The sequence below is a fragment of the Mustelus asterias genome, chromosome 8 (assembly GCF_964213995.1).
Source record: "Mustelus asterias chromosome 8, sMusAst1.hap1.1, whole genome shotgun sequence".
Lineage (NCBI taxonomy): Eukaryota > Metazoa > Chordata > Chondrichthyes > Carcharhiniformes > Triakidae > Mustelus > Mustelus asterias.
Window position 1 is genome coordinate 77,550,552 of NC_135808.1, and position 16,067 is coordinate 77,566,618.

At 42.1% G+C, this 16,067-nt stretch overlaps 1 protein-coding gene across 2 annotated transcripts; it reads right to left on the reverse strand.

The window, feature by feature from the left end:
* Positions 1-266: 266 nt before the first annotated feature.
* dusp12 (dual specificity phosphatase 12) lies at positions 267-15,200 on the reverse strand. Of its 2 annotated transcripts, XR_013498532.1 has the most exons (7): positions 14,939-15,200; positions 12,764-12,877; positions 12,560-12,678; positions 10,586-10,676; positions 8,694-8,871; positions 1,061-4,132; positions 267-394 (listed from the first exon to the last, which is right to left on the reverse strand). XR_013498532.1 is itself a non-coding variant. In XM_078218300.1 (6 exons), exons 1-6 carry the CDS (start codon positions 15,187-15,189, stop codon positions 3,971-3,973), a joined length of 915 nt encoding a protein of 304 aa, XP_078074426.1. In that variant the 5' UTR covers positions 15,190-15,200; the 3' UTR covers positions 493-3,970. The 2 variants fall into 2 exon arrangements, 1 of the variants encoding a protein (XP_078074426.1); XM_078218300.1 differs by lacking the exon at positions 267-394 and having other exon boundaries at positions 493-4,132.
* Between the last annotated feature and the right edge of the window lie 867 nt (positions 15,201-16,067).

Sequence of the window (16,067 nt, forward strand, 5' to 3'; positions counted from 1 at the left end):
TAAGGCTCACTAATCGCTGGAGTGTGGGGACTAATCATGTAAAGAAACTTCCAGGAATACACTTAATCACAGTTGGCAATACATTGATCCCAAGTATCCTAATACTTGCATTGTGATTGGTTAGCAGTGGTGTAGGTAATGAGAGTGGTGGTTGTGTGGGGGGGGGGGGGGGGGGGGGGGGGCGGTGTGGGGGGGGGCGGTGTGGGGGGGGGGGCGGTGTGGGGGGTGGGGGGGGCGGTGTGGGGGGTGGGGGGGCGGCATGGGGGGGGGGGAACTGTGGGGACAAGTGTAGTGATCGAGAAAAGTCTTACTCAGTAAACCAGCTGTGATTCTTACAGCCAGTTCCAAACACTGAACTTAAACAAATGTTCAGAGTTCCGAGCATCAACTTTACCTGAAATAGAAAGGGAGGTTAATGTCACAGAACCAGCCAGTTTTGATAAGTTAGGTAAATATTCTGGGTTAATCGGTCTCTTTCAAAGAATAATCAACTAAATGTGCTTTTCAGTAATTTCTAGTTTTATTTAATTTTTGAACAACTCTGTATTTATATAGCATCTTTAACTTGGAACGTTGGCTCAAAACACTTTACAGAGGTGCTTGAAAAAGAGTATTGTAACTTTCAACCCCTGATCAGGCACTGGTTATACTTGAGCTATTATTGTGCATCATGCAAATAATGATCCTGGGATAAATTGACTGTAACAGGATGGAGGAACCAATTCTTTGTAACAAAAAGTAGCAGAAAGTACTCCAAGATTAATGACATGCTGATAAAATGGGCCATTTCAAAGCCCTATTAACTTCCATTTAGAGCTTGTTTTATGGAAGAAAAACAGCTTTTCTCAATTTTCCATTGAATGTAGAGGCTTGGATTGTTCCAAGTTATTATTATTCAAAAATATTACTTTTTCAAACATGTAATTAATTTGCATGTAATAGGGATTGTTAAATCCTATGGACTATAACACAAACTTATATCTGGATACATGATTTTTTTTTTTAAAAAAGGTATTGTTTTGCATATTTTAGCCATTTTGTTCCTTTCGTTGCATTTTACCTCCAAGCTTCCGGCAAAACCACTGAAGGAAAGTTGATCTGAGGAACTGTTTCCTGTCGACAACACTCCAAGTCAGATAAGTTTCTTTGATGATTTAATATCTTGATAACAAAGGTCAATAAATTGAACATCTTATGATAAGTTCCAAACTCATAATTTGACCCATAACCCTCCATGTCTTCTGTTTTGATTGAAGTCAGCACAAGTAATAGGAGTCAAATATAAAGGTTTAACACAAAACTAAGGAATACACAAGTAAACAATAGTGTACCTGATAAGCTAAATAGTAACATAACAGAAGAAATATCAATCAATAACCATCTTGGGAATAATTTACACGCATTCCTCATTAAAATATGTCAGTAAAAATTAATTGGCATAAACTTGTACTGTGTAAAACTGTATTAAAAGGAAGTTATAGAGCCAATTGCAAGAACATATACATGCCATTCATTAAGAATAAACCATTTATTGATTCAGAAGCTTCAGGGTTCCTGGTCGTGACTGATAACTTATAGAGTTCCATAAAATGCTCAGAGTATTTTAATGACGTATTCAGAAATGCAATGGAAACAATCGGATATATTTTTTAAAAATGGATTGTTCTTTAAATATATTCATTATGATCACTGTAAATCTTCCACATTTCAACTAGCCATTCCTCCATATCAATTATTACATGCTGTAATGCAGATCGAGGATAAGACAGCTGAAATTTCATGTAACTTTGGTTATCACATGGTACCAAATGTAAATACTAAATTAAAGATATTGCATGTTAGAGTAATTGCCCTTATTAAATTCTTCAACATGCATCATTCCGCTGCTGTGAAGAATTATTTTAATTTTCAGTATTTGTTCTATTAATTACCACACTATGCTGAATACAACATCCGCAGTGTATTTTCAGAATTGTGGCATATTTCTCCATGCGAAATGCACTCCCCATTGAGACAACTCAGTCTCAAATGTCAGCATTGGCTCAGTGATGGCAGTATTGCCTCTGGGGCAGATGGTTCAAGTGCCACTTCAGCATATAATTCAAACCGGTACTTCAGTGCAGTGGAAGGACTGTTGCACTGGAGGGAATGCCATCTTTCAGACACACTCTTAAATCAATTTCCTGTCACCTCTCTCGAGTGGATGCAATAGATCTCAAGGCACGATTTGAAGAGGAGCAGGTCAGTTCTCTGTGTCCTGTGTCCTTCAACTAACATTATTAAAACAGATTAACTGGTCATTATTTCATTGGAAACCTGGCAAATTGACTGTTGTATTTTCCTACAATGGGGTTGACACTTCAATGGAATTTCATTGGTTGTAAAGGCTTTGGAAACATCCTGGGATTGGGAAAAGCACCATATAAACCGGAGCTCTTTTCCTTATTTCTATCGCAAACTGTGGAAAGAGAAGAACTGCAAAATATTTATCGAAGGTCTCAATCATTGTTAATAAGCAAGCATTTGACTACTTGCGTGACTGTAGAGGTGTATTGATCCAGACTTTGCAGTCAGCATTGAAGGAACAGCACTTGCTGTTCATCACAGCTGTCTACATACTTTTCATGAGCTTTCAAGTGGCAACATACATTACTTAGAGGTCATTTCAGTGCAGCGCAATCAACAGGGGATCTGTAGCGTGCAAGGAGGGGACGCAAGAGTGTGGCTCTTTAACCGATCAGACTGAAGAATCCTCATTGAGATTCAAACTGGAATTTTACCACCCCGCCTACCATGGGAATCAGAGCGGGCGACGGGCGGATAATGGAAAGGTCCGTTGACCTCGGGCGGGATTTTACGGTTTCGGGACGAGCGAAGCTGTAAAATCCCACCCACTGAGTCCAAACCATAAGTATGCATGAGAATATTTAACAAATTGGAAACTAGTACAGAAAGACATAGCAATGGAAAGAAAGATGGGATTAGGAGACAGAGAATTTCTGGCACTAATTAAATCCTGAAGAAATGGGACTACATTTGTAAAATTAAAATGTTCAAAGCCAGAGAGATTGTTTGACAGTACTTCTGACTTATCATATATTAGGATAGCATGGTGGCACAGTGGTTAGCACTGCTGCTTCATAGCGCCAGGGATCCAGGTTCAATTCCCAGCTTGGGTCACTGTCTGTGCGGAGTCTGCACGTTCTTCCCCATGTCTGTGTGGGTTTCCTCCGGGTGCTCTGGTTTCCTCCCACAGTCCGAAAGATGTACTTGTTAGGTGCATTGGCCATGCTAAATTCCCCGTCAGTGTACTTGAACAGGTGACGGAGTGTGGCAACTAGGAGATTTTCACAGTAACTTCATTGCAGTGTTAATGTAAACTGCTTGTGACACTAATAAATAAATTTAAAGCTTAAACATTAAAATTCACTTTCACCTACATGCACCAGGCCTAACTTTTTCTGGGATATTTAGTGGGTAAGTAAAACAACTTTATGTCCTTATGTGGATTTCAAATGAGTTGCTTGGCAAAGTACTGGTGTAACGCAGCAGGGCAATTTGGATAGCAGCTTCCAGATTTCTGCAATTAACCGTTGACTCCAAACAGCCTCTGCCATTTTTATTGCAAAATATAGGCTTTCATTGTTCTATGCACTGTGAAACGTGAATAATTCCACCTTTTCATAAAACTTGACCATTGAACATTGTCAGGAGCTGTACCAAAGCTGCTTTAAGAGTTTCTGTTTTTAATCATTGTGGATCTATTTGATGAACTGATTCACAGTACAATTTTTGAACTAACACATGCACAGAATGTATTAACCAGTCCAAGTAAATGTCACCATCTACCCTTCATATAATCGTGTAAAACAGCTTATGTTTAAGGAGTGATGGTAAAAGTTTCCTCTGCTTTACCAGTTGCTCAAATAGTCCAGGTTTTCCACATTTGCAACACTCACGTGTGTGTTATTCAACTACTAACATTTCTCACACTGGAGAATTTTAAATGTTTCATTTCATCAACACGATTCTTGTGAATCTGGAAGGCAGGAGTTACCCAATGAGCACAGGAACACTGATCGCCGTACCAGTTGAAAGATCCCAATTTTGATTTGCACTTTGGGCAAAGCAACTGAAAATAACAAATTAAGCATTAAAAAAATGCATAAAATAAATAATGTACATTTTATCCATAATTTCAGACTGAAAGAAACATGCTTGACAGATAAGTCAGTCATGAGGAAAGAAGGTGTTTTTTTCTTTTTGACAAAAAGGGTGAACAGAATTTTATTGCAATGATGCTACCTTTGTCACCATTAGTATTCCAGTATAATAATTTATTAATAAAGATGGTGCCTTAATGACTATCGGTCAGTGGCTCTGACATCCATCATTACGAAGTGCTTCGAAAGGTTAGTCATGGCATGATCAATTCCAGCCTCCCGGACTACCTGGATCCAGTAGTTTGCCGACTGCCGCAACAGGTCCTCAGCAGATGCAATTTCCCTGGCCCTGCACTCAACCTTGGAACACCTAGATAACAAGGACTATTTATTGACTATAGCTCAGCCTTCAACACTATTATTCCCACGAAACTCATCTTCAAACTCTGTGGCCTGGGCCTCGACACATCCCTCTGCGACTGGATCCTGAACTTCCTAACTCACAGACCACAATCAGTAAGGATAGACAACAACACCTCCTCCATGATAATCCTCAACACCGGTGCCCCACAAGGCTGTGTTCTCAGCCCTCTACTATACTCCTTGTTCCCTTATGACTGTGCGGCCAAATTCCCCTCCAATTCGATTTTCAAGTTTGCTGACGACACCACTGTAGTGGGTCGGATCTCAAACAATGACGAGACAGAGTACAGGAATGAGATAGAGAATCTGGTGAACTGGTGCAGCAACAATAATCTCTCCCTCAATGTCAACAAAACGAAGGAGATTGTCATCGACTTCAGGAAGCGTAAAGGAGAACATGCCCCTGTCTACATCAATGGGACGAAGTACAAAGGGTCGAGAGCTTCAAGATTTTAGGTGTCCAGATCACCAACAACCTGTCCTGGTCCCCCCATGCCGACACTATAGTTAAGAAAGCCCACCAACACCTCTACTTTCTTAGAAGACTAAGGAAAGTTGGCATGTCAGCTATGACTCTCACCAACTTTTACAGATGCACCATAGAAAGCATTCTTTCTGGTTGTATCACAGATTGGTTATGGCTCCTGCTCTGCCCAAGACTGCAAGAAACTACAAAAGGTCGTGAATGTAGCCCAATCCATCACGCAAACCAGCCTCTCATCCACTGACTCTGTCTACACTTCCCGCTGCCTTGGCAAAACAGCCAGCATAATTAAGGATCCCATGCATCCTGGACATTCTCTCTTCCACCTTCTTCCTTCGGGAAAAAGATACAAAAATCTGAGGTCACGTACCAACCGATTCAAGAACAGCTTCTTCCCTGCTGCTGTCAGACTTTTGAATGGACTTACCTTGCATTAAGTTGATCTTTCTCTACACCCTAGCTATGACTGTAACACTACATTCTGCACTCTCTCGTTTCCTTCTCTATGAACGATATGTTTTGTCTGTATAGCGTGCAAGAAACAATACTTTTCACTGTATGTTAATACGTGACAACAATAAATCAAATAAGATTTCTATGGGATGAACCATTTTTTAAAATTTCTAAAGTGATTGGGATTTGATGATTTTGTCTATTTCCTCCTTTCAGTCTCATAGATAAATGACCACTTTCAAACATGTCTGTTTTTCAAACCTTCATTCCACCTATCAGCTTTGAATTCTCATTCCATTCTTTTCTTCCACTGTTGCTCTCTCCTTCCTTTTTGGTGAGATAGGAAATAACTTGGTGCCAGAATTATTTCAGTTTTCTCAGCGCTGGTAAAAGCAGGAACCCCAATGCCAGAACTGCTCTCCCTCTGCAACACTATCTACTCAGTGGTCATGGTGAAAACAGTCAGCTCAGCTTTGGTTCTGGCTGAAGATAAAGGGCAGGAGTGGACAGGTTGGAAGGGGGATTGAGGTGCACAGCAAGAAAAAGGAGCTGAAGACAGCAAAAGGTCATGGAAGATCTGAAACTGATTCAGTACCTTAAAAATCCTATATAAAAGTTATTCTAACACAGAAAATGCTTCAGGATGCTTCACAGAAGTGTACATAGAACATTACAGCGCAGTACAGGCCCTTCGGCCCTCGATGTTGCGCCGACCAGTGGAACCAATCTAAAGCCCCTCTAATCTACACTATTCCAATATCATCCATATGTTTATCCAATAACCATTTGAATGCTCTTAATGTTGACAAGTCCACTACTGCTGCAGGCAGGGCATTCCACGCCCTTACTACTCTCTGAGTAAAGGACCTACCTCTAACATCTGTCCTATATCTCTCACCCCTCAATTTAAAGCTATGTCCCCTTGTGCTAGCCAACACCATCCGAGGAAAAAGGCTCTCACTATCCACCCTATCCAATCCTCTGATCATCTTGTATGCCTCTATTAAGTCACCTCTTAACCTTCTTCTCTCTAACGAAAACAACCTCAAGCCCCTCAGCCTTTCCTCATATGATTTTCCCACCATACCAGGCAACATTATGGTAAATCTCCTCTGCACTCTTTCCAACACTTCCACATCTTTCCTATAATACGGCGACCAGAACTGTACACAATACTCCAAATGCGGCCGCACCAGAGTTTTGTACAGTTGCAGCATGACCTCCTGGCTCCGAAACTCAATCCCTCTACCAATAAAAGCTAACACACCGTACACCTTCTTAACAACCCTATCAACCTGGGTGCCAACTTTCAGGGATCTATGCACATGGACACCCAGATCCCTCTGTTCATCCACACTACCAAGTATCTTACCATTAGCCCAGTACTCTGTATTCCTGTTACTCCTTCCAAAGTACTCCTTCACCTCACACTTTTCCGCATTAAACTCCATTTGCCACCGCTCAGCCCAGCAGCTTACCTATGTCCCTCTGTAACCTGCCACTTCCCTCCGCACTGTCTACAACTCCACCGACTTTAGTGTCATCCGCAAATTTACTAATCCATCCTTCCACGCCCTCATCCAGGTCATTAATAAAAATTACAAACAGCAGTGGCCCCAAAACAGATCCTTGCGGTACACCACTAGTAACTGAACTCCAGGATGAATATTTCCCATCAACCACCACCCTTTGTTTTCTTACAGCTAGCCAATTCCTGATCCAAACCACTAAATCACCCTCAATCCCATGTGTCTGTATTTTCTGCAAAAGCTTACCATGGGGAACCTTATCAAACGCTTTGCTGAAATCCATATACACCACATCAACCGCTTTACCCTCATCCACCTCTTTGGTCACCTTCTCAAAGAACTCAATAACGTTTGTGAGGCACGACCTACCCTTCACAAAACCGTGCTGACTATCCCTAATCAAATTATTCCTTTCTAGGTGATTATAAATCCCATCTCTTATAATCCTTTCCAATACTTTGCCCACAACAGAAGTAAGGCTCACCGGTCTATAATTACCAGGGTTGTCCCTACTCCCCTTCTTGAACAAGGGGACAACATTTGCTATCCTCCAGTCTTCTGGCACTGTTCCTGTAGACAATGACACAAAGATCAAAGCCAAAGGCTCTGCAATCTCCTCTCTAGCCTCCCAGAGAATCCTAGGATAAATCCCATCCGGCCCAGGGGACTTATCTATTTTTACCTCAGTAAAACAAAACAACAGTATAAATTGTTACCTGCTTCCTAGAAGCTATTGATTGCTTGAGGTAATTAAAAAGTTGAAACAGTAAAGTTAATAAAGATATTTGTCCACCAAGTCCTGTTTGCAAATGAACATTACTCCCGTGTTCACTGGCCCACAGTGGTTGAGAAGTACCTCAATTTTAGAATTCTCATCCTTGTATTCAAATCCTCTGTGGCCTCTATCTCTGAAATATCCTCCAGTTCACAACCCTCCAAGATATCTTTGTTTCAATTATTCTGGCTTTTTGAACATTGTTGAATTTTAATTGCTCCACTATTGATGGTGGAGCCTTCAGGTGCCAAAAGCCTAAACTCTGAAATTCCCTTCCTCGGCCTCTCTTTTTTTCCCTTTAGGGTGTTGCTTAAAAATTTTCATCTGGTAATCTGCCTTAATCTCTCCTATATGGTTGCTGTCAAATTCTCCTTCATTACACTCTGTGAATTGTGTTGGGATGTTTTATTATATTGAAAGTTGCTGTTATTATTAATTAGCACAAGCAATCCCAGTTCTTATTATTTTACTTCATGTCTGTATTTACCTAGCTTATGTGTGGGAAAATAATTCTTAAAAGTTGATAAATTTTGGTACTTCACAAATATATATTTACTTCTTATTCAGCTACAAACCCTGCATTGTTAACTAGTTGATCTCCAATCTTGGCTTATTAATGGCAAGATTAAAAAGGATTTACTGGGTGGTTTCAGGTACTTCAATTTCGAAGGGGCAGAAAATAATCTACATTGTACACAGATCAACATCAATTAAATTGAGTTTTATACTTCCATTTAATACAGGAAATATAGATTATGTTGTATTTCTTTTGGTTGCCTTTAAAAGTCAACAATATATAGGTGACAATCTCACCTGAGCTTGTTCGAGCAAATAGATACAGTAATCTCCTTACTAGAGTCACTTACCTGTCCATCTAAAACACCAAGTAGTGCAGGTTCCATCCATTGCACCGGCTCAATAAAATATGATGTACATTTGGTTTGGTCCTCTCTCGGGGTTTGTGTCAACCTCTTGTGAGCAAAGGCAATTGGTCCTGTTCCAGGTACATGATTCAAAATACTTGAGCCACGAAATAAAGACCGCCTGAATTTTTTTTTTAAAAGAAGAAATTGTCATAGGAATACCTGCATATTAACATTCAGAATTTGTAACCCACACAAGTAGATTACCATGAATACGTTATGGAACAGTTAGGTAAATGAAGAGTTCACAGGAGGTTATGAACTATAAGACTGTAGCTTGAGCTGTAGATCCCCATCAAAACCACAACTTTTGCATTCATAGGATTAGATGAATCAGAGAATAGAATCCCTACAGTGCAGGAGGCAATTCAGCCCATTGAGTCTACACTGACAACAATCCCACCCAGGCCCTATCCCCTCAATCCCACATATTTACTGCTAATTCCCCTGACACTAAGAGGCAATTTACCATGGCCAATCAACCTAGCCCACACATCTTTGGACTGTAGGAGGGAACCCACGCAGATATGGGGTGAATGTGCAAACTCCACACAGACAGTGGCCCGAGGCCGGAACTGAAACCGAGTCTCTGGCACTGTGAGGCAGCAGCGCTAACCACTGTGCCACCGTGCCGTCCTCGAAGGGAGCATAAAGAGGCTTGTATACAGAATAAATACTGCATTGGCCTTTTGGGCCAAGTGGCTTGTTCCTAAACTGTGATTTAAGGAATTCTGATATAATTCAGCATTTTTATCATTCTATTTCCTAACCTACATAAAACCCTAACAATTAAATAGTTGTTGCTGGGGCCAGAAAGCTGTGGGAAGCTAATGGAACAAGCGGGGCAGAGAACAAGAAATACTAAACACTCAATGTCACAAATCATCGTAAATTGCTTTCCTCAGTGTCTTGAATAACATTCTAAATAACTTTACCAATTTAACTAATCCTTGAGGCGGTGCATGAGCAGCGAGGAATCGAAGTGACACAACACATTATGTGAGAAGTCACAAGGATGGTCAGCTTCTCTTGTTTTGATTATTGCCAAATAGCACTAAGAAGTCATTAATGTTTTCAGGCACAATTGTAAGAAATTAATCTCACATACTCTGACCATCTATTACGCCTTAATTTTGAGTTTTGTGATCATTTTAAAAAATAGAAATATGCTCTCATTCCTACGAATTACATGTAAGAATATGATTCAACAACCTTGGAGTGATTTAAGAACCAATTAAATACTGTAATAAGGGAAACTGGGTACTTTCTGGATGGATGAACTAAGATGGAACAAATGGTCTGTGTCATCTGTAATTAACTTGTTACAGTACGCGAAGTCAAACAAAAATAACAGATAAAACAGGGAGACCAGTAAGCTGAACAATAAATCTACAGCAGTTGGAATTACAAAGGGTTCAACACTTATGGATACTCAGTACATCATGCCCATACATAGAGAAATATTCTTGCATGCACCATTTTGAAACAACACTTACCCATATTTGACACTGTGAGCATATTATCTATTATATTGAGAAACCAGCAACGTTTCTGAAGTTGTGGCCCGTTAAGCTGTTGTTTAAATTGCATTGTATCTGGCAGTATAAAGTTGAGTTCATACAAAATAAAATGGGGTATGAAAATAATTACAATTCCACCAAAACAAAGACATTCTTCAAACAGAGTTGTACAGGTATCATATTTAGCTACGGTATACAGCGACTGGCTTCGTGGAATTAAGAGGAATGGCCTTCTCAAATCGGGTTTAATTTGGATGTTCAGTTTCACTTGTAGAATAAAGAGCATGACATTACCCACTAAAAAACTCTGCTCACCTACACTTTCTGCACCGGTAGAGAACATCATCTGTTTTCTCGAGACTCATGGGATCCAAGGCAAATAACTCCCGAGGTAAATTCTGCAGCTCTGAGTAAAAGAAACAAAGGACTTGTAAGCAAATTACAGTTAAGATATTAGTAGGCAGCAAGTTTGTTTAAAAACTCACGGACCTTACATCAGCGAGAGCAGACATTGCTAAAATAGAACTGGAATGATGGGAAGCACAACGTACTATATTTTAAAAATTTATAAAACAGATAATTTCACTCAAGATCTTAATTGCCATTCGGTAATTGATTAGAATGGTAGGATTCCTGTACCTGCCAACTTTGTAGAGCAAAGAGAGCCGGAAATGACCGTTCTCTTTTTACATACTGTTGACACAGTGCAATGTATAATGGATTAGACAGAAACAGATATAAGTTAACCATGAGGGAAACCAATCTTGAGCATTTATTTGAAATTTCTTAAAGAATAAAGCATTCAGAAATTTGGACAGTTATGAGACCAAGCATTTTTAACTGAGCGAATTTTTAAAAACGTTAAGACCTAATTAAAGGAATGAATAAAGTAGATGCACATGAATACATTGCGAAAATTTATGAACACAACAAAGCAATGAGCTAAATGCAAATTAGTAGCAGTCAGCAAGGTTAAGGAATATTGATTGTTGACTGTACAACTTAGTGAAGTGAATCACAGAATGCCTACAGTGCAGAAGGAGGCCATTTGACCCATTGGGCCCTATTTTACCATTTTGATTCTAAGTGCTGGGCAGACTTGAATCTGAGAGTGTTTCAGATCCAACTTTTAGACCCGCCCTCCGGTGCCCCCATACACACTCTGCCTGAAAAAAAAATCAGCAAGTCCGAATCGAACTGCACAAGCCTGTAGGTGGGGCTTACCGCATCCAAAACCCTGCCGCTCCGATCGGCACCTCCAACTGCACAGGCGCAGAAAAATTATAGAATGCCACTCCCCTGCCACATCACTCCCGGGCCGGATAATGTCTCCCCTTGGCCCCCACAGACATTGCCCCACCCCCACTGACCCCATTATCCCCCCCCACACCTCCGCCACCCAGACCGATCGCGGGCCTCTCCCCCCCTTCCTGCCCACCAATCTCAGGCAGAGTGGCAGCAGACACTGTTTCCCACCCACTGATCTCAAGCAGAGTGGCAGCAGACCCCCCCTTACCCTCAATGAACCCAGGCAGAGTGGCAGCGGACTCCTCCTCCTCCTCCTCCCCCCCCACCCCACCCCACAGATCTCAAGCAGAATGGCAACTGACCTCCCCCCGATGTCAAGCAGAGAGCCGTCGGACGCTAGGCACTTACCTCCTCACTAACCCTCACTGATGGGAGTACCTGAATCGGACTTGAATGGAGCATGTCTATTTCGTGCCGATTCCGGATGGGTGAACGCTGTGGTACAGGGGGAAGTGCCAGTAAAGTTGGGTGTGCAGCTCATTAAGTCAATTAAATGCATGCAAATGCATTTAAATGACCGTTGCACCCGTTTCAGGTGCGGTCCCGATCGTGGCCATTTTCGGGCCTTGACAAAGGGAGAACCGGTGTGGAAGTGGGCACAGATCACGCCTCATGCCCGACATTACCAGGTTTTCGCGCCTGAAAACGGGCACAACGCACTGGTAAAATCGGGCCCATCGAGTCTGCACCTACTCTCCATCTTACCCAGAACTCCCACCTTATCTCCATAACCCTGTGTGTCTACCCCACTAATCACCCTAACCTACACATCTTGGGACACTAAGAGGCAAATTCTCATGGCCAATCCACCTAATAAGTGTCAACAGTTGAAACACTCAAAAAGAGCAGAAGAACAATTCCTCATCCACCATCTACAAGGGAGAGATGTAAAAACAGACAATGTGGCACATCCCAATTATGGGATGTGAATCTCTTTTTCTTGCTCTTGCCAGCATCTAGCCAGTAGTAGCAGCAGATTACCCGGGTACTTGTCGATGACTTTCTGCAGTCGATATTGTTTATAATCAGCACTTGTTGAATCCACTCTGCAGCCCATTGCTTCAAATAACTTCAGCTGCTTCACAAACTCATCATTTATCCTACAATACAGATAATAGAAACATTTTAAAAACTTTGCAGTTTAAATAGTAGCATAGAATCAGAGACAAATAAATAAAAACTTACTTGACATCAGGTTTAACAGCCTGGAGTTTATTATACGCCTCTTCAAACGTCAGGTCATCAGTTTTCATTATAAAAGCAGTGACTACAGCAGCACTTCTACTCACTCCGGCATGGCTGATGTTGGAGAAAATAATGCATTTTACAATAGATTAAATTTCATTGTTAATACAAAAGCCATTCCTTCCTAACAAAAACTATAAAATGGGCAAAAGTTTGATTTTACTTTTAAGTTGCTGCATCAGATTAAAACAAATTTGGAATTATTTCTCAAATAAGTTTTTTTTAAAAAGTCTTATTTATTAGTGTCACAAGTAGGCTTACATTAACACTGCAATGAAGTTATTGTGAAAATCCCCTAGTTGCCACACTCTGGCGCCTGTTCAGGTACATTGAGGGAGAATTTAGCATGGCCAATGCACCTAACCAGCACGTCTTTTGGACTCTGGGAGGAAACCAGAGCACCCGGAGGAAACCCACACAGACACAGAGGGAACGTGCAGACTCTGCACAGACGGTGACCCAAGCCGGGAATCAAACCCGGGTCCTTGGCGCTGTGAGGCAGGGACATGAGGTCAGATATGTAACAGCTCTGTTTATTAATGAGGAAGAATCTTAGTTTTGGTTTGCATTCCGAGCCTGAGTGTTTTTTAAAAATCTAAAATACATTGCAACTTTGTGTAGCACATGCTGAATGGTGGTGAGCTGGAACCACGTATGTTTAATGCATAGGATAGTACTTTATTCATCACAAAGCAATAACTGTGTTTCTGTGAACAAGCCACAGTAACCTTCAGTTATTATTTGAAACGTGCACAATACATTCTAAGAAAATGTGAATTTTCTATTTTGATTCATAAGTTCACAGCAGTTATGCTTGTTAACATCTGTCATGATCTGGGTGAGAACCGTCTGAAATCGCCAACCTTTAACTCAGAATTGGAGACTTTTTGGAGGGTCCTTGGGAAGAGGGGTAATAACCCATTGGAAGTTAAAAGCATCCTGGGCAATTCCCATAAAGTCCAAGTATTAGAAATTTAGAAGTATCCCTTTGATAGCATATCATCAAGGATAGGTCTAGTCGACAAAAAACAAATCAGAGACTAAAAGATCTGAATCGTTGTAACAGTAGAAAGTAGTGACTATCCCAAGGCAGAGACTGTCCCAATGACTGTACCATAGAAATCATAGAAACCCTACAGTACAGAAAGAGGCCATTCGGCCCATCGAGTCTGCACCGACCACAATCCCACCCAGGCCCTACCCCCATATATTTACCCACTAATCCCTCAAACCTATGCATCTCAGGACACTAAGGGCAATTTTTAGCATGGCCTATCAACCTAACCTGCACATCTTTGGACTGTGGGAGGAAACCGGAGCACCCGGAGGAAACCCACGCAGACACGAGGAGAATGTGCAAACTCCACACAGACAGTGACCCAAGCCGGGAATCGAACCCAGGTCCCTGGAGCTGTGAAGCAGCAGTGCTAACCACTGTGCTACCGTGCCGCCAAAGCAAGAGACTGCCCAATGTCTGTACCAAAGCAAGAGACTGTCCCAATGACTGGACCAAAGCAGAGGCTGTACTAATGCAGAGATTGTATCAGTGACTGTACCAATGCAGAGACTATACCAATGACTGTACCAAAGCAGAGACTATACTAATGCAGAGACTGTACCAATGACTGTACCAAAGCAGAGACTGTACTAATGCAGAGATTGTATCAATGACTGGACCAAAGCAGAGGCTGTACCAATGACTGTATTTAAGCAGAGACTGTACCAATGACTGTATTTAAGCAGAGACTGTCCCAATGACTGTATTTAAGCAGAGACTGTCCCAATGACTGTATTTAAGCAGAGACTGTACCAATGACTGTATTTAAGCAGAGACTGTACCAATGACTGTATTTAAGCAGAGACTGTCCCAATGACTGTATTTAAGCAGAGACTGTCCCAATGACTGTATTTAAGCAGAGACTGTCCCAATGACTGTATTTAAGCAGAGACTGTCCCAATGACTGTATTTAAGCAGAGACTGTCCCAATGACTGTATTTAAGCAGAGACTGTACCAATGACTGTATTTAAGCAGAGACTGTACCAATGACTGTATTTAAGCAGAGACTGTACCAATGACTGTACTAACGCTGAGACTGTACAAACAGGCACTGTACCAATTGACCAGCACGCCAGCACCGGCTGCAGTCAGCGCCTCCTGCACAAAGCTCACACATTCACCCAGCAAGCTCAGCAGGTCGGTGCTGGGCTCATCCAGCGCCCGCACAAACATAGCCTGGCGGTCCCCAAGAGGCGGGGGTTCCTGGGAGTCCACGGTGAGCACATGGGAGATGGCGCAGTCCGACAGCCGCTCCAGAGTCAGATCCGCCGCGCTGCCGATGAACAGCCCGGCCCGCACCGGCAACATGGCGGCCGCCTGACGTCACACGGCGATGACGGAGGCGGGTGCGTCACGGAGGGAGGGGAGCCGGAGTTGCTCGGTGGTACAGTGGTTAGCGCTGCTGCCTCAGAGCGCCAGGGTCTCGGGTTCAATCCCTGCTTTGGGTCAGTGTGTGGAGTTTGTATAATCTCCCTGTGTCTGTGTGGGGCCCCCTTCGGGTGCTTCAGATTCCACCCACACAGTTTGATTTGATTTATTATTGTCACATGTCTTAACATTCAGTGAAAAGTATTGTTTCTTGCGCGCTATACAGTCAAAGCATACCGTTCATAGAGAAGGAAACGAGAGTGTGCAGAGTGTAGTGTTACAGTCATAGCGAGGGTGTAGAGAAAAAGATCAACTTAATGCAAGGTAGGTCCATTCAAAAGTCTGACAGCAGCAGGGAAGGAGCTGTTCTTGAGTCAGTTGATACGTGACCTCAGACTTTTGTATCTTTTTCCGGACAGAAGAAGGTGGAAGAGAGAATGTCCGGGGTGCGTGGGATCCTTGATTATGCTGGCTGCTTTTCCGAGGCAGTGGGAAGTGTAGACAGAGTCAATGGATGGGAGGCTGGTTTGCGTGATGGATTGAGTTTTATTCACGACCCTTGGTACTTTCTTGAGGTCTTGGGCGGAGCAGGAGCCATACTAAGCTGTGATACAACTAGAAAGAATGCTTTTTATGGTGCATCTGTAAAAGTTGGTGAGAGTCGTAGCAGACATGCCAAATTTCCTTAGTCTTCTGAGAAAGTAGAGGTGTTGGTGGGCTTTCTTAACTATAGTATTGGCATGGGGGGACCAGGACAGGTTGTTGGTGATCTGGACACCTAAAAACTTGAAGCTCTTGACCATTTCTACTTCTGCCCA